The sequence below is a fragment of the Anomaloglossus baeobatrachus genome, chromosome 1 (genome assembly GCF_048569485.1).
Source record: "Anomaloglossus baeobatrachus isolate aAnoBae1 chromosome 1, aAnoBae1.hap1, whole genome shotgun sequence".
Lineage (NCBI taxonomy): Eukaryota > Metazoa > Chordata > Amphibia > Anura > Aromobatidae > Anomaloglossus > Anomaloglossus baeobatrachus.
The window spans coordinates 230,655,430-230,673,681 of NC_134353.1; the positions used below are offsets into that span (position 1 = coordinate 230,655,430).

An 18,252-nucleotide genomic window follows, 5' to 3' on the forward strand; every position below is an offset into this window, starting at 1 on the left:
CACAATTTTTGGAAAAAAGGGAGACTCCGCTTGGAGTAACCCTTGCTTACATTGTTTTTAAAAGAAGCCAAGATGAACAAGTCATGGTTCAGCAAAGACTTTATCTACCTACCCCGGTGTCATGCTGGGGATGGTTAATTATGGCGTATTTTTGAATGTGCTTGATGCAAATCTAGCTGTGAAGTGTACAACTAGGGCACAAGTGCTGCCACTGAAGGGGTGGGTGTGTGTGGGGCACAATTTTTGGAAAAAAGGGAGACTCCGCTTGGAGTAACCCTTGCTTACATTGTTTTTAAAAGAAGCCAAGATGAACAAGTCATGGTTCAGCAAAGACTTTATCTACCTACCCCGGTGTCATGCTGGGGACGGTTAATTATGGCGTATTTTTGAATGTGCTTGATGCAAATCTAGCTGTGAAGTGTACAACTAGGGCACAAGTGCTGCCACTGAAGGGGTGGGTGTGTGTGGGGCACAATTTTTGGAAAAAAAGGGAGACTCCGCTTGGAGTAACCCTTGCTTACATTGTTTTTAAAAGAAGCCAAGATGAACAGAGCTGGGATCAGGAAAGACTTTGCTACCTACCCCGGTGTCATCCTGGGGACGGTTAATTATGGCGTATTTTTGAATGTGCTTGATGCAAATCTAGCTGTGAAGTGTACAACTAGGGCACAAGTGCTGCCACTGAAGGGGTGGGTGTGTGTGGGGCACAATTTTTGGAAAAAAGGGAGACTCCGCTTGGAGTAACCCTTGCTTACATTGTTTTTAAAAGAAGCCAAGATGAACAAGTCATGGTTCAGCAAAGACTTTATCTACCTACCCCGGTGTCATGCTGGGGACGGTTAATTATGGCGTATTTTTGAATGTGCTTGATGCAAATCTAGCTGTGAAGTGTACAACTAGGGCACAAGTGCTGCCACTGAAGGGGTGGGTGTGTGTGGGGCACAATTTTTGGAAAAAAAGGGAGACTCCGCTTGGAGTAACCCTTGCTTACATTGTTTTTAAAAAAAGCCAAGATGAACAGAGCTGGGATCAGGAAAGACTTTGCTACCTACCCCGGTGTCATCCTGGGGACGGTTAATTATGGCGTATTTTTGAATGTGCTTGATGCAAATCTAGCTGTGAAGTGTACAACTAGGGCACAAGTGCTGCCACTGAAGGGGTGGGTGTGTGTGGGGCACAATTTTTGGAAAAAAGGGAGACTCCGCTTGGAGTAACCCTTGCTTACATTGTTTTTAAAAGAAGCCAAGATGAACAAGTCATGGTTCAGCAAAGACTTTATCTACCTACCCCGGTGTCATCCTGGGGACGGTTAATTATGGCGTATTTTTGAATGTGCTTGATGCAAACCTAGCTGTGAATTGTACAACTGGGGCACAACTGCTGCCACTGAAGGGGTGGGTGTGTGTGGGGCCCAATTTTTGGAAAAAAGGGAGACTCCGCTTGGAGTAACCCTTGCTTGCTGTGATTTTTTAAAAGGAGCCAAGATGAACAGAGCTGGGATCAGGAAAGACTTTGCTACCTACCCCGGTGTCATCCTGGGGACGGTTAATTATGGCGTATTTTTGAATGTGCTTGATGCAAATCTAGCTGTGAAGTGTACAACTAGGGCACAAGTGCTGCCACTGAAGGGGTGGGTGTGTGTGGGGCACAATTTTTGGAAAAAAGGGAGACTCCGCTTGGAGTAACCCTTGCTTACATTGTTTTTAAAAGAAGCCAAGATGAACAGAGCTGGGATCAGGAAAGACTTTGCTACCTACCCCGGTGTCATCCTGGGGACGGATAAGAATGGCGTATTTTTGAATGTGCTTGATGCAAATCTAGCTGTGAATTGTACAACTGGGGCACAACTGCTGCCACTGAAGGGGTGGGTGTGTGTGGGGCCCAATTTTTGGAAAAAAGGGACATTCCGCTTGGAGTAACCCTTGCTTGCTGTGTTTTTTAAAAGGAGCCAAGATGAACAGAGCTGGGATCAGGAAAGACTTTGCTACCTACCCCGGTGTCATCCTGGGGACGGTAAATATGGCGTATTTTTGAATGTGCTTGATGCAAACCTAGCTGTGAATTGTACAACTGGGGCACAACTGCTGCCACTGAAGGGGTGGGTGTGTGTGGGGCCCAATTTTTGGAAAAAAGGGAGACTCCGCTTGGAGTAACCCTTGCTTGCTGTGTTTTTTAAAAGGAGCCAAGATGAACAGAGCTGGGATCAGGAAAGACTTTGCTACCTACCCCGGTGTCATCCTGGGGACGGTTAATTATGGCGTATTTTTGAATGTGCTTGATGCAAATCTAGCTGTGAAGTGTACAACTAGGGCACAAGTGCTGCCACTGAATGGGTGGGTGTGTGTGGGGCACAATTTTTGGAAAAAAAGGGAGACTACGCTTGGAGTCACCTTGCGATGTTTTACATGACTTTAGAAGGGCGTGCCATGCCTATATCTGTGTCTCCTCCTCTTTTTCTTTGTCCAGCTCTTTTGTTTTTGCATAAGTATATGTCCTTGTCACTTTCCCATGTGTTTGTGTTGTGTTGTGAGTTGTTTGTCACCTTTTGGACACCTTTGAGGGTGTTTTCTAGGTGTTTTTCTGTGTTTGTAAATGCCTGCCATTGTTTCCTATTGGCTCGAGTTCGGTTCGTCGAACGTTCGACGAGCCGAACTCGAACGGGACCTCCGTTCGGCGAACCGACATCGAGCCGAACCGGGACCGGTTCGCTCATCTCTAGTAACAAGGACACCAGCAAAGTGTACACTAGAGACAAGTCAGTCAGGAATGATAGACAACATCAATTGTTTCAGACAAAGGAAAGAAGAGGGCAGGAGGGTTGATAGGTAATTGTGATAATCAGCCCTCAAACATATAACCAATGTGAATAGCTCTTTACAGAAGTCTGCAAACAGAGGTCCCAAAATTACAATATTAGAGTAGCAGTATTATAAATTGTTACAAATAGGTACAACAAGTTACAAGAAAGGACCGATGCAGTATACAGTATACATTAAGATTAAAACAAAACACTTAAGGTACCGTCACACATAACGAGATCGCTAGCGACATCGCAGCTGAGTCACGGTTTCTGTGACGCAGTAGCGATCTCGTTATGTGTGACACCTACCAGCGATCAGGCCCCTGCTGTGAGATCGCTAGTCGTTGCAGAATGGTCCAGGCCATTTTCTTCAAAGGCGATGTCCTTGCTAGGCAGGACACATCGCTGTGTTTGACACTGTGTGACAGGGTCACAGTGACTGCTGAGATCGTTATACAGGTCGCTACTGAGACCTGTATTGTTCCTGCATCGTTGGTAAGATCTGACTGATTGACATCTCACCTGCGACCTCCCAGGAACTTACCAGCGATCCCTATCAGGTCGCATCATATTCAGGATCGCTGGTAAGTCGTTGTGTGTGACTGGGCCTTTATATCCTCCCAAGCAATTAGTTGGAGTGAATGTCCATGAGAATAAAACCTCCAGATAAGAGTCCAGAAACTGAATAAAAAAATAGAGTTAAAAATAGAATGTGGGTGCTGATAAATACCACGTCACTCCTGTAGAGTATTTATTCCAAAAGGTCCTGGGAGCTGGAGAGTGCTGCTTGCTATCAGACCTTCTCCAGAGGAAATGTCTGTGCTATGCCATATCTGACTTCTTCTTATACCCATACATATGTTTTGAAATGTGCAAGGAAGCATGTGGCATCTGTGTCGCCCTGGACAAGCCAGGGGCCACAGGTAACAACACACACACAGTAGTTCACAGCAGACACCCCCAGTGAAACCTGATTCCTTCCCTCGGGTTCAGACAGACACACTAGGTGGGCGGAGTCAAGCAGATAGGCACGCCCACCGAAGAGTCTAGCTGGCCTGAGGCAGGAAGCAGGTTCAGACAAGTCTAGGAGAGGAAGAGAGAGGAGGTCTGCAGAGAGGCAGACGCAGACTGGGGCCTAGGTTGGAGCCTAGGGCCCCCGTGTAGAGAGTGAGGCAGACGGTAGTGGCTGTCTGCAGGTAGCCGGGGCTGGGTGATGGCCCACCGGTACTGAATCGGGAAGCCAGCTGAAAACCGGAGCGCAGGAGGAGCGTACGGAAGGTGCAAGAAAGGACTTACATTACCAACCTGGGGTCAGGGGAAAAACACCGCAGCCGCCTGTGGGACCCGTCCATCCATCCGTTTGTTTCAGCAGAGACTCTGTGTGCATCATTGGGCTGAGTGAGTACCACCATGCCGTGTGGCACAGCGCTGCCCCCTGCGACCATGCACCTCACCAGGCCCCGTAACCTGCCTGCCATCCATCCCTACCCCATCACCGGGCCCCGGGATAACCAACCCCCTACCCACGGAGGGGAGAACTAACAACAAAGCTGCTCCCTGTCACCGCTCCCGGGATTCCCGTCCAGAGCAGCGGTGTTGTCACCATTATCACCACAGCCGTGGGTGGCGTCACGGACAATAAATCCCCACAATCAATCCAAACCCCCTTTTCACTCACAGGAGAGGAGCGCCGCTCGAGTCCCCGGGATCCGGCCCACCGCTCGAGCCACCACCGAGCAGCAGCACTAGCGGCCGGACCCGAGCAGTGGGAGAGCGCAGCGTCCCCTCCTCCGCCCGCGACACATCCACAACGGTAGCATTGCATTCCCACAGCGTGGGTTAGCAGGTCTGATAGCGCTTATCCCTACAGCACTCTCCAGTTCTGTGGACTATTGTTGAGCGAGTAGTTGACAACTCAATCTCGTTATGCTGTTAGCGAGTACTGTCCGCTACTTGCATATTTGTTACGAGTAGTGAGCGCAATGTAAGTCAATGGGAAATACTCGCTAAGTAGTGAGTAACCTAAAAGCTGTCTTTTCGTCCGAGTAGCGAAAAGTACGGCTTTCGGCTTACTTGCTACTTAGCGAGTATTTACGATTGACTTACATTGCGCCCGCTACTCGTAACGAATATGCAAGTAGCGGAAAGTACTCGCTAACAGCATAGCTAGTATGAATAGTCAATTACTCACTCAACACTTCTCTGGACCTTTTGGAATAAATACTCTACAGGAGCGACGTGGCATTTTTTAGTACCCACCTTCTATTTTTGGATTCTATTTCTGGAGTCTTATCTGGAGATTCCATTCACATGGACATTCACTCCGGCTAATTTTTTAGGAAGATCTCTGTACAGACATTTACTGTAGCTAATTGTGATGCTCTGGCCTATCAGGTCGTCACAGGGTATTGTGCAATCTGCCGTTCTGCACAGTATCCACCCTCCTTGGTTATGGATCCTGGTCTTTTGGTGTTGCTAAGAGCTTAGCCAATCAAAATCCTAGGAATACTTCCCACTTTAACCTACCAGACACACCATTGGGTGGGCCTGAAAAGAATAGGGCCGCCCACATGGGGGGTTGGTGAAGGGAGAGTGAAAAAAGTGACAGTTGAGCAGGGGAGTTAAGTTCAGACAGTGGAGAGTGAAGGAGGTGAAGTGACTCTCTGGGAGGAAGAGGTCACGGAGCAGGGCTCCTGAGTACTGGGTGGCGGATGTTGGTCTGGGTCTTGAAGGAGCTAAAACCCGGTTGCGGCGGACAGTGTCAGGGGGCACGGACTGCTGAGGAGGGCAGCCGTCGGCCTTGGGCTATTGCCAGGCGGGGGCCGGGGTGCGACGGAGTGCGTGGACCCCGGGCCGGAAAGTGACTTCACGCATTCCGGTAATTTGCCCGACAGGGGTGAAGACTTCAGCTGTCATCCCCAACCCGCTGCAGGATTGGGATTTTGGTGCAATGAGATAGGACTTTCCACACTGTGGTCCAGGGAAGTCCTACGCGTGAACCCTGAGAGCAAATTCACTCCGTTAGCCATACGGGTGAGCGGGACCTGAAGAGTTTTATACCCACGGGTCCAACAGAGACGAAGGTGCCAAGGACAGGGCCACAGGCTAACAGCAACACCAAGGGCACGGATCCAAGCGTGCTCCCCGCAGGCTGTAGTGGTGCTCATATTTCTGGTTTACAAGCTGTCGGTGTAGTTATTCCAGGACTGAGTGAGTACATTGAAGACCCCTGTTCCTATCCTCCACGGCACCCAAATACCATTCCAACCATCAACGGGCCCCAGGACACAAACCCCCTACCCACGGAGGGGTTAAACATCAGGCTGCCACACCATCGCCACCGGGCTCCCCAACAGCAGCAGTGGTCCCTCACATTACCACGCACCGTGGGTGGCGTCACAAACAGAGATGAGCGAGCCTCTAGAGGCTCGAATTCGGTTCGTTGAATGGAAGCCGCGTTCGAGTTCAGTTCGGCGAACGGCTCGACGAACCTCTCGAGCCCCATTGAAACCAATGGCAGGCAAACACAAACACATAAAAACACATTATAAATGTACACATACAGTTAATAAACATTGCCATAACACTTACCAGTCCCCGCGACACGTCCTGCACTCTGTCTCCCGCCGCTGCGTCCTCCCAGTAACCAGCACTGATGATAGGACCTTCCGTGATGTCAAAAAAGCATGTGACCAGTCACGTGTCTATTATCTCATTGACTACAGACTGGTCACATGGCTAGATGTCATTGCTAGGTCCTGTCAGTGCATCTCTCCAGTACGCCGTGCTCGTTTGTGCATCCCCGTGTACCGGCGAGATGCTCTGGCACATGGACGACTCCCCATTCTGCTTCCCCATTCCGTTATTCACTGGCTGCCACAGCCGGTCAATAACGGAAGATCACTGTTGCTATAGCAACGCGCCTGTCAGCGGTGATGTCACCGCTTACAGCACGCAGCTGCTGCTCACTCACTGAGTGATATAGACTGCACGGGAAGCAGTTTCTTCCCCCATGCAGTGCTGTCTGATGTAGCAGAGCTGCATGGGTTGAAGGAGAAAGAAGACAGAAGACCATGGATCGTGGAGGGATGAGAGGGAGTAATAAACACGGAGTTTCTATTGTGTCTGTGTATTTATTTCTATTAAAGTATTTTTTCTCTGTATGGTGTGCTTTTTTTAACCCTTTATTGGAGATTCTTAATGGCTGGGTCAAACTTGCTTGACATTAAGAATGTCTGACTTAATACTAAAGAGAAAGAGAGAAGAGAGAGAGAAGAGAGAGAGGAAAGAGAGGAGAGAGAGGAGAGAGCAATGCAGCCTCATTCCGTGAACTGCTCCGATTTTAGAGGTGTGCCCGCGGCTCACAGCTGATGTCCGGCTCCTCCCCTCAGTGCATAATTAAATGAAATTATAATTATAAATATATAATTATAATTTAAAATTAAAAATAAAAAAATTAAAAAAAAAAATTAAATTCTTTACCGGGACCGGGACTAGAACTCCTGAAGTTATGCTTCTTAGACAAGCTATCCACTAGGCTATCCACTAGTCTACTGCCTCTAATGATAAAGATAGGCAGATTTGGTAATCTTGACTTCTGCATTGCCGAAGTCTCTGCTGACAGCGCGATTTACTTCATTGCTACGTGGAGCTGATACAGCGCCATCGTGCTCTACGGTGCTGCTGCAGCTTCATGTAGGCGAGCTGACAGTGTCGTGTGGATTACGTCGGACCTGGAGGGGTATTTGGGGATTAATAAAGAGGTAAAGGAGGTGTTATTTTGTCTTTTATTCCAAATAAAGGATTTTTCGCTGTGTGTATTTCTTTACTTTCACTTTCAGTTTAATCATAGAAGGTGTCTCGGGGAGACGCCTGGCATGATTAAACTCATTATTACCCCAATTGCCACCACACCAGGGCTATTCGGGATGAGCTTGGTGGAGTCCCGGGACTGTCGCATCTAATGGATGCGGCGATTCCGGGCGGCTGCCTGCTGATATTGTTAGGGTGGTGCTCCCCATCCTGAAAATACCAGCCTCCAGCCATGTGGCTTTATCCTGGCTGGTATCAAATATGGGGGGAACCGCATTTTTTTTTTTTTTAATTATTATTTATTTATTTATTTTACTGCACGATATAGACCCGCCCGCCGACGGCTGTGATTGGTTGCAGTGAGACAGCTATCACTCAGCTTGGGGACGTGTCTGACTGCAACCAATCATGGGCGTCAGTGGGCGGGGAAAGCACGGAATAACTGATTGACTAATGAAGCGGCAGCCATTTTCTAAAGAGCAAAAGACACCGCAGATCTGTGACAGACGTGCAGCGAGACGCCCGTGATCGGTAAGTAGGAAAGAGAGAGGGATTGTGCTGGGGATGCAGGACGCATGCAGATAGCAACGTGTGCACATAGCCTTACTGTGAAAAGCCACATTTTTGGTGCTCGAACCATTCTCGAACGTAATTCGAACTGTTGAACTTTTAGCAAAAAGCTTGAGTTCGATCTCGAGCACCCCCCAAAATCACTCGAACATGAAATTGGTGAACCTCGAACAGCGCTAAATTCTAGTCACAAACTTTCCAAAAAACGTATATCTTCCCCACTTCTTTTAATCGAGTGTCTGCGCGACCCCTGGGTCCGGAGACCCCTCAAGGCACCGCAGATCCGGATCCGAGAAGCAGTAGCAGCGCGGCTACTTGCACGGGGGCGGTACACCTCAAAAAACCTGGCATCACGAACAGGATACGAGCAGGACCCACTTACCTGGGTGACGTGTGCTTTGAAAGCCGAAGACCGCGAGATTCTGTTTCCCGCCAATTCCGCCATTTTCTGCCATTTTTTCACGCCAAAACCCCATCTTCCCCAAGAAAGCGCACGAAGATTAAGCCCTTCTCCTCATCTTCCTGAAGAGACCGGAGCTGGAAGTTCCCAGAGAGCCACGGTCAGCGAGAGAGTGCTGCGAAAAAACCGAGGGGGTGGGCCAGCATGTTTTACTAGCGGAAGTGGAGCAGTGACGCCAGGACTCTGTCACAACGTTCCTGGAAGACGCAGTGGCAAGATGGCCGAGCGAGACTGGTCCCCGGAGCGTGCTGTCTCCGGGACCGCGGCATGGATAGAGGACAAAACAGAGCAGCTGTGCTAGAGGATGCGGACGCAATTCCTCTTCATTCTGAACCACTGGAAGGAAGAGATGAGGAGCCTGGCAGTGGCCGTGCGAGCTCGTGAGATTGAAATCCCACATGAAGAGAGGGTAAGCGGTTACCCAGTCCCTGCTCATTGCACAAATCCAGCCAAAGTGGCAGAGGGATCCGGGCAGTCCCCGCTCGTGGTAAGCGCTCCACAGCCAACTACCCTGTCCTTGGCAGACGCCGAACTGCCCCCACCAATCCCGGCAGCTGAACCTTCGGTATCTTTACCAGAGTCTCCAGCTGCAGAGATCCAGAGCAAGGCACTCATTCCAGCCACGGCAGTGGTCCCCCAGACCAGCCAGACCATACCTGGCCGCATCACCGGGCCCATCCTCAGAGGCGGAGAACCCAGGCCCTGCAACCCCGGCTGCGGAGCAGTCGGTTAATCTGTCTACACCAGCGGGAGCGGAACCAAGATGTTTGCCTGTTCCGTTACCACGCAGCATCCCGACGGCTGTTGGGGCCGCCAGAGCTCAAGTAAAGCCAGAGCCAGATAGGGAGTGGAGGCCGGACGCTGATGCCCGCTACTGGGAACGACAACCACACCAGCAACAGATGATGCCAGTGGTGACCACGCAAGAGCGTCAACGGCAGGAGATGTTTGCCTGGACCTGGAAGGAAAAAGGAGTACCTGAGGAAGGCCACCTTCCGTGTCCGTGGGCCACTTTAAGTGGTTTGACCCCGAGAAGGGATTGGGTTTTCTGTGGGAGGGGAGTCTCTCAGAGGAAGTGTTTGTTACCCGCCGAGATATCAAGCAGCATCTCCCCAGTGGTCACCCGGGTCGTAACCTGGAGGCCGGAGAAGTAGTCAGCTACAGTACACCCATCATTGGGGTGAACACGGCTGGTACGCTTTAGATGTTAATCGGCTCGCCATGGTCGACGAGCAAGTAGTACCAGCCACCGCTGTTGATTACCTGCCTCCCAGTGAGCGGTTATGAGTGTTAAATATACGGTACCAGCAGTTGTGATGCCATAGAATGTTAAGTATCGGTGTTTTCGTTTATTATTTTCCATAGTTTGTTATTTTTCATATAGAAAATGTTAGTAAATCAACCAGTTTTAATGAAAAGAGTGAATGTTACCAGATTTTCTAGAAAAATTGTCAAAATGTGTACACCCGGTAAATGGACTCCGTTCAGTTTTTATACATATTAAGTAAAAATGAACCACGGTCACAGACTGGCGTGACCAGAACAAACTTGTGTCTTGTATAATAGTTGCACCTCCTGTGCCAGCCAGAGTCGTCAAAGTTACAACACTCGGGACCTTAACCCAGTCACGGACACACTTTAGGTTTCCAGGGGGAACAGGTTGTTTGGGTGGCGGGTTATTGGGATCCGGGGCGTTGGGACTGGACTGTCGCAGGAAGGAGCTGCAATGGGGAAGGTTGAGCCTCCTTTACCATAAAAAAGGGTAGCATCCCACAGTTGGGCGACATACTCTTAATAAAGTAGTATTTTAGTAACGTTAAGTGCATTACCTCCCCTGTGTGGGATGGACTCGTTGAATAAAAGTGTTTTAATTTATGTTTTCCTTTTCCAGTTTGAGTAAAACAAAATAAACCTCTGTCGTCCTGTAGCTCGCGGACGAGCTACGTTTAACCAAGGGGGAATGTGACACCCTGGCCTATCAGGTCGTCACAGGGTATTGTGCAATCTGCCCTTCTGCATACTATCCACCCTCCTTTGCTAAGGATCCTGGTCCTTTGGTGTTGCTAAGAGCTTAGCCTATCAAAATACTAGGAACACTTCCCACTTTAACCTACCAGACACACATTGGCGGGCCTGAAGGGAATAGGGCCGTCCACATGGGGGGTTTGTGAGGGGAGAGTGAGGAAAGTGACAGTTGAGCAGGGGAGTTGAGTTCAGACAGTGGAGAGTGAAGGAGGTGAAGTAACTCTCTGGGAGGGAGAGGTCACAGAGCAGGGCTCCTGAGTACTGGGTAGCGGACGTTGGTCTGGGCCGAGGAGGGCAGCCGTCGGCCTTGGGCTATCGCCGGGCGGAGGCCGGGGCGTGACGGGGTGCATGGACCCCGGGCCGGAAAGTGGCAGTCCGGTAATTTGCCCGATGGGGGTGAAGACTTCAGGTGTCATCCCCAACCCGCTCTAAGATCGGGGTACTGGTGCACCGATGGGATAGGACTTTCCCACTGCAGTCCAGGGAAGTCCTACGTGTGAACCTTGAGAGCCAGCTCACTCCGTTAGCCATACGGGTGAGTGGGACCCGAAGAGTTTTATACCCACGGGTCCAACAGAGACGAAGGTGCCAAGGACAGGGCTACAGGCTAACAGCAACACCAAGGGCACGGATCCAAGCGTGCTCCCCGCAGGCTGCAGTGGTGCTCAGAATTCTGGTTTACAAGCTGTCGGTGTAGTTATTCCAGGACTGAGTGAGTACATTGAAGACCCCTGTTCCTATCCCCCACGGCACCCAAATACCATCCCAACCATCAACGAGCCCCAGGACACAAACCCCCTACCCACGGAGGGGTTAAACATCAGGCTGCCACACCATCATCACCGGACTCCCCAACGGCAGTGGTGGTCCCTCACATTACCACGCACCGTGGGTGGCATCACAAACTTTCCAAAAAAAACCTGTACATATCTTCCTCCCTTCTTTTAATCGAGTGGCCGCGCGAACCCCAGGTCCAGAGACCCCGCAATCCACCGCGGATCCGGATCCGAACAGCGGTGGTGGTACATAATCGTTTGGGAGGGTGAGTATTATGTTTTAATCGTAATGTATACTGCATAGGTCCTTTTTTGTAACTTTTTGTACCTATTTGTAGCAATTTGTAATACTGCTACTCTGTAATTTTGTCATTTTGGGACCTCTGTTTTCAGACTTCTGTATACCGCTATTCACATTGATTATATCTTTGAGGGCTGAATATCACAATTAGCTATCAACCCTCCTGCACGCTTCTTTTCTTTGTCTAAAATAATATCAATCTTTATGGTGTCTAGCGCAGGGGGGTTTATATTTTGTGACTTTGTGTTGTACACTTTTGTCAGAAGTGTTTTAACCACCCTTTTATTGCTGCTGACATTTTTTTTTCTCATTGTTATTACACTTTTCCTTTCCCCTTCTGTTTTTTTTGTGAGGGGCATGTTGTATTTATTTCCGAATACCTATATCTATTACCTACTAAACTATTTTTGGAGGTTCTTTTGATGTTGCTGCTTCAGTGCACCTGTTGTCATTTTTATTTCCAGTAAAGTAAGTGAAATTGATTGACAATTGCTTCTACTTCCTAATCAGGCCAAATGCTATCCCTGAAGATTAATTGACCTGGGGTTATACCTTGAAGTTCTAATGTTCCCTTGGGGTTACCCAGGAAATAATGTTTTTCTTTAGGGCTATGCAGAAATCAGCAGACATTTGATAATTTCCTTACTGTTCTACCTTGCAGTGATTCGTCCCATCTCAGAGCGATTGCAGATAACCCTTGCTAGTGATTCTCTTTCGGTGACATCCTTCTCCTCTGCTCTGTTCTGTTGATGAGGCATAACTGCCAATGTTGATTCACAACAGGCTCCCCACTGTGTTAGGATTTATTCACATATCAGTATTTTTTATCAGTGTTTCATTAGTATCTTTCTACCAAAACCAGGAGTATCTCCAAAACACAGAACAGGTTTCAATCTTTCAATTTGAGTTTTCCTTTGTAAGTTCCATTCCTGGTTTTGGCATACAAATACTGATTGGAAATACTGACCAAATACTGACCTGTGAATGAGACCTGAGGCTTTGAGCCAGCTGTCAATCAACATTATGTTAGCAGTGTCGACCTGTCGCCAGTGTAGAGCGGAAGAAAAAGAACTGTTCTGTAAGGTGAAATAGTATGAAGTAAGCAATTAATCGCCAGGAGTTGTCCATAAGTGTTTAGTCCCATAGTAAAAAAAAAAATAAGTACCAGATATTTAATTTTATTTTGAACAGGTATTTCATAAACAAGATTAAAAAATGGTCTAGATTTTATATATTGTATTTTCCGACTATAAGACACACTGGATCATCAGATGCACCTAGGTTTTAGAGAAGGAAAATAGGAAAAAAATTTGAAGCAAAAAATTTCATGATTTTTATAGGGGAGATCTGCTGCTTAGACTGTTGTGTGGGTAATGTCCCCCAATTTGTAGTAATATCCCCGATCCTGGGCCCCTTCCAGGTACATGTGTGCCCCATTCTGGTGTATATGTACTCCCTCCTGGTATATATGTTACCCTTCCTTCTCCCATCTTGGTATATATGATCCCCATCCTGGACCAATCCTGGTATATATGGCCCTCATCATGGGCCCATCCTAGGATATATGATCTCCGTCCTCTTATATATGACCCCCATCCTGGAATATATGTCCCCCATCATTGGCTCATCCTGACATATATGCTTCCGATCACGTCACACACATAAAACAAGATTATACTCACCACGCTATCCTCTTCAGATGCTGTCAAGTGATATGCCATGCGCCCCAAGTAACATGTCATCAGCTGCCAGAATATTCATTGCTCCCTATGCCTGGGATTATGAGCATGGGAAGCAGTGAATATTCATTCTATTTAATAGCAGGCACACTTGATCACCCAGCTGCTGGCTTCCTGCAGCGACTGGGTGATCATGTGTGTCCGCTGTTAAAGAGAATGAATATTCATTTCTACCCATGCCCATAATTTCTGCCACCTCTTGGAGCCGACTTCAGTGTCAAGAGGAGAGCGGGATTATGGGCGTGCGGAGCAATGAATATTAATTGTCTTATTAAAGGGCGCACCGTTAGCCAAGTGCCAGCTCCTGCATCCTGTGACCCTGCTTCTGGATCAAGTGACTTGCTCCTCCACCACCGCCCCCTCCTCCACAGCCACAGCCAATTTCATCTGGACTATTAGACACCCCCACACGTTTCTCCAAAATTTTGATGAGAATAGTGGGTCTAATTGCCCTAAATAAACGTATATATATATATATATATATATATACAGTTAGGTCCAGAAATATTTGGACAGTGACACAATTTTCGTGAGTTGGGCTCTGCATGCCACCACATTGGGTTTGAAATGAAACCTCTACAACAGAATTCAAGTGCAGATTGTAACGTTTAATTTGAAGGTTTAAACAAAAATATCTGATAGAAATTGTAGGAATTGTACACATTTCTTTACAAACACTCCACATTTTAGGAGGTCAAAAGTAATTGGACAAATAAACCAAACCCAAAAAAAAATTTTTATTTTCAATATTTTGTTGCGAATCCTTTGGAGGCAATCACTGCCTTAAGTCTGGAACCCATGGACATCACCAAACGCTGGGTTTCCTCCTTCTTAATGCTTTGCCAGGCCTTTACAGCCGCAGCCTTCAGGTCTTGCTTGTTTGTGGGTCTTTCCGTCTTAAGTCTGGATTTGAGCAAGTGAAATGCATGCTCAATTGGGTTAAGATCTGGTGATTGACTTGGCCATTGCAGAATGTTCCACTTTTTTGCACTCATGAACTCCTGGGTAGCTTTGGCTGTATGCTTGGGGTCATTGTCCATCTGTACTATGAAGCGCCGTCCGATCAACTTTGCGGCATTTGGCTGAATCTGGGCTGAAAGTATATCCCGGTACACTTCAGAATTCATCCGGCTACTCTTGTCTGCTGTTATGTCATCAATAAACACAAGTGACCCAGTGCCATTGAAAGCCATGCATGCCCATGCCATCACGTTGCCTCCACCATGTTTTACAGAGGATGTGGTGTGCCTTGGATCATGTGCCGTTCCCTTTCTTCTCCAAACTTTTTTCTTCCCATCATTCTGGTACAGGTTGATCTTTGTCTCATCTGTCCATAGAATACTTTTCCAGAACTGAGCTGGCTTCATGAGGTTTTTTTCAGCAAATTTAACTCTGGCCTGTCTATTTTTGGAATTGATGAATGGTTTGCATCTAGATGTGAACCCTTTGTATTTACTTTCATGGAGTCTTCTCTTTACTGTTGACTTAGAGACAGATACACCTACTTCACTGAGAGTGTTCTGGACTTCAGTTGATGTTGTGAACGGGTTCTTCTTCACCAAAGAAAGTATGCGGCGATCATCCACCACTGTTGTCATCCGTGGACGCCCAGGCCTTTTTGAGTTCCCAAGCTCACCAGTCAATTCCTTTTTTCTCAGAATGTACCCGACTGTTGATTTTGCTACTCCAAGCATGTCTGCTATCTCTCTGATGGATTTTTTCTTTTTTTTCAGCCTCAGGATGTTCTGCTTCACCTCAATTGAGAGTTGCTTAGACCGCATGTTGTCTGGTCACAGCAACAGTTTCCAAATGCAAAACCACACACCTGTAATCAACCCCAGACCTTTTAACTACTTCATTGATTACAGGTTAACGAGGGAGACGCCTTCAGAGTTAATTGCAGCCCTTAGAGTCCCTTGTCCAATTACTTTTGGTCCCTTGAAAAAGAGGAGGCTATGCATTACAGAGCTATGATTCCTAAACCCTTTCTCCGATTTGGATGTGAAAACTCTCATATTGCAGCTGGGAGTGTGCACTTTCAGCCCATATTATATATAATTGTATTTCTGAACATGTTTTTGTAAACAGCTAAAATAACAAAACTTGTGTCACTGTCCAAATATTTCTGGACCTAACTGTATATATATATATATATATATATATATATATATATACATATATATGAATTAAACAGTAACTAAGCACATTTTGCTTTTAATCTCAATATGTAAAATATGAGAGCTTGTTTTTTGCAGGAAGAGTTGTACTTTTAAATTACTCCATTCGGTTTACTACATACAGTACTTGAACATCGAAAAAAAATGCCAGGTTCGGTGAAATTGCGAAAAGCATGAAATTCTGAGATATTTTTTTTGTGGAATTATTTTAATGCTGTACACTATGTGTTAAAAATAACCTGGAACCATAATTGTCTAGGTCAGTACAATTATGACATTACCATTATTGTTTTAGTGTAGAAATAAAATGCGAAATTTGAAATTTTGATTATGTCACCATTTTCAGTTGAATGGGCTGAGAAAGGGCTTTACATTTGTGACAACAATTTTTTTTATATCATTTTGGGATAGAAGAATTAAATTCAGAGACCTTGACAAATGGAAATACTTACATGTGTCTGTTACATGATAAATCATCCATCATTACAGGAAATTTCCCCATTTATCGTAACATGACTATTCTTCACCTGAAGAAAGCCACCCCAGCAATTAGCTGAACTTTGCTAATTTTTCTTGCACAATTACATGTTGTCAATTTGTATGAAGTATACGTTTGCATCAAGCATTTAAATTAATGGTGCTCTTATTTAGTTCACCTACCCACATATGGGAATATTTATCAGCATCCATTATAAACACCGTAGTCTTGAGGAGAGATCCATTGAATTTTGCTTTGTCAATTTATTTATGACTTGTCATGAGATGAACATTATTGATGAGGCTTACAACTTTTCATGTACTGGAACAGAAGCTGGAAAGAAACTTGTCAAGTCCATCAACAAATTTCTGACAGCATGCATGTGCCAGACAAATAGATCAATTATGATTTCTAATTATATTTGTGTTTGGAGTATTTTTATTGACATCCCCCGAAGGTACATTTATCTCTGCTTGGATTTCTGCTGTTTAAGTAAAAATGGCTATAGGGAATGTCAGAAGATAGGCGCTTATCTACATGGCGTTTGACAGCTACAAGTTTATGAGTGACCCATACCGTGAATATTTCTATGTAAACGGAATTGAGTGACAAACTGAATTATTTCATGTCAATTTCAGGGGAGACACAGAACTTCAAGGATGCCTTTGTTGGGAAAGATGTCAGTGTTATGGGGTTACCCTTGGCGTTTTATTCCGGAATGTATGCATATGCTGGTTGGTAAGTAGTTAAAAATGTCATCATGAGACAATAATTGCCAGTATAATTAATAAACATAAATGCCAAAGGTTTTATTTTTAATTCAACAAGAATATTGAAGTACACATTCACCTTTGAACACTATTTTGCAGTTTATATATACAATTAATCTACATGAATAGTTGAGTAACTTTGGAAATAGATTGCATTTATTATCTTTTAGTGATCCTGCATCCCATGGTATATATTTTTGTTTCAATTTTAGAGACTGTTCTGGTAACTGCAAGTAGTCTGTACATAGGGAACTATATAGTTATCATATTGGAAAATAAAATTGTACAAGACACGGTTCCGATATGCTATGTTATGTTCTGCCATGCTCTCCTGCAAAGCCAGTACTTGACTGTTCTGTTGCGCAAAGCGTTTTTGCAGGTTTAGATGCTCTGCTGTTTGTCTTGAGCTCCTGTGGAGCAGTTGTTTTTTATCACTGGGTCCTACGCTGGTGCTGGGAGGGGCTTCTCAGATGCTCCTCCTTCCAGGTGATTGCTCTGCTTCATTAAGGAGTATGCTTGCCTGGAACGTTGTCAGTCATATTTCCTGGTTCTGCAGTGAGTGCTCTTGGCTCCTGTTTGTGTACAGTTATCGGATCTTGGCTGCTTGACCCTGGACTGTAGTTGACTCTGCTCTGCTCATCCCTCTGACTTTGTCGTTACCTCCTGGTTTCTGAACTCGGACCTTCTCCTGACCACGTCTCCTCCTGGAATCTTGACCCTTAGGCTATGTGTCCACATTGCTTGTTACCTGCTTTTTTGCTGCTTTTTTAACTGCAGCGTTTAAAAAGCAGGTAAAAAGCAACGTGGACACATAGCCTCAGCCTGTATCTTGATCTTGTCTCTGCCTGCTCCCTGTGTTATGTCATGTCCTCCTGGTTCCTGATCCCAGCTTGTTTGACTACCTCTCAGTCCATACTGCACGCAAGTAGTATCAGGAGCCCCCGAGTTACTATCATTACACTATGCCACATAGTGTCAAGCCTTACAGTACAGTTGGCCATAGAAATTAGTATAAAATGGTCACTTGTTTTAAGACTCAGCTAAATAATAATCTTGTGAATGTGGCTTTCCAAAAATAAACAGTAGAATTTAGCGCCGGACTAAGATACAGAGTGTAATTTAGTAGCTTGCAGTAATAATACACCAATCAACCCATGAGAATTTCTTAAATACATTGTGGGGTTTAAAAAAAAAAAATATATATATATATATATATATATATATATATATATATATATATATATATATATATATATATATATATATATATATATATATATATATATATATATATATATATATATATATATATATTATATATATATTATATATATATATATATAT

At 45.8% G+C, this 18,252-nt stretch overlaps 1 protein-coding gene across 1 annotated transcript in view; it reads left to right on the forward strand.

Moving 5' to 3' along the window:
- The window catches only part of SLC7A11 (solute carrier family 7 member 11), a 418,199-nt gene that overhangs the window by 173,213 nt on the left and 226,734 nt on the right, over positions 1 to 18,252 (forward strand). Inside the window, 1 exon segment of the mRNA XM_075348585.1 lies at positions 16,777 to 16,876. Coding sequence (XP_075204700.1) covers positions 16,777 to 16,876 — 100 coding nt within the window.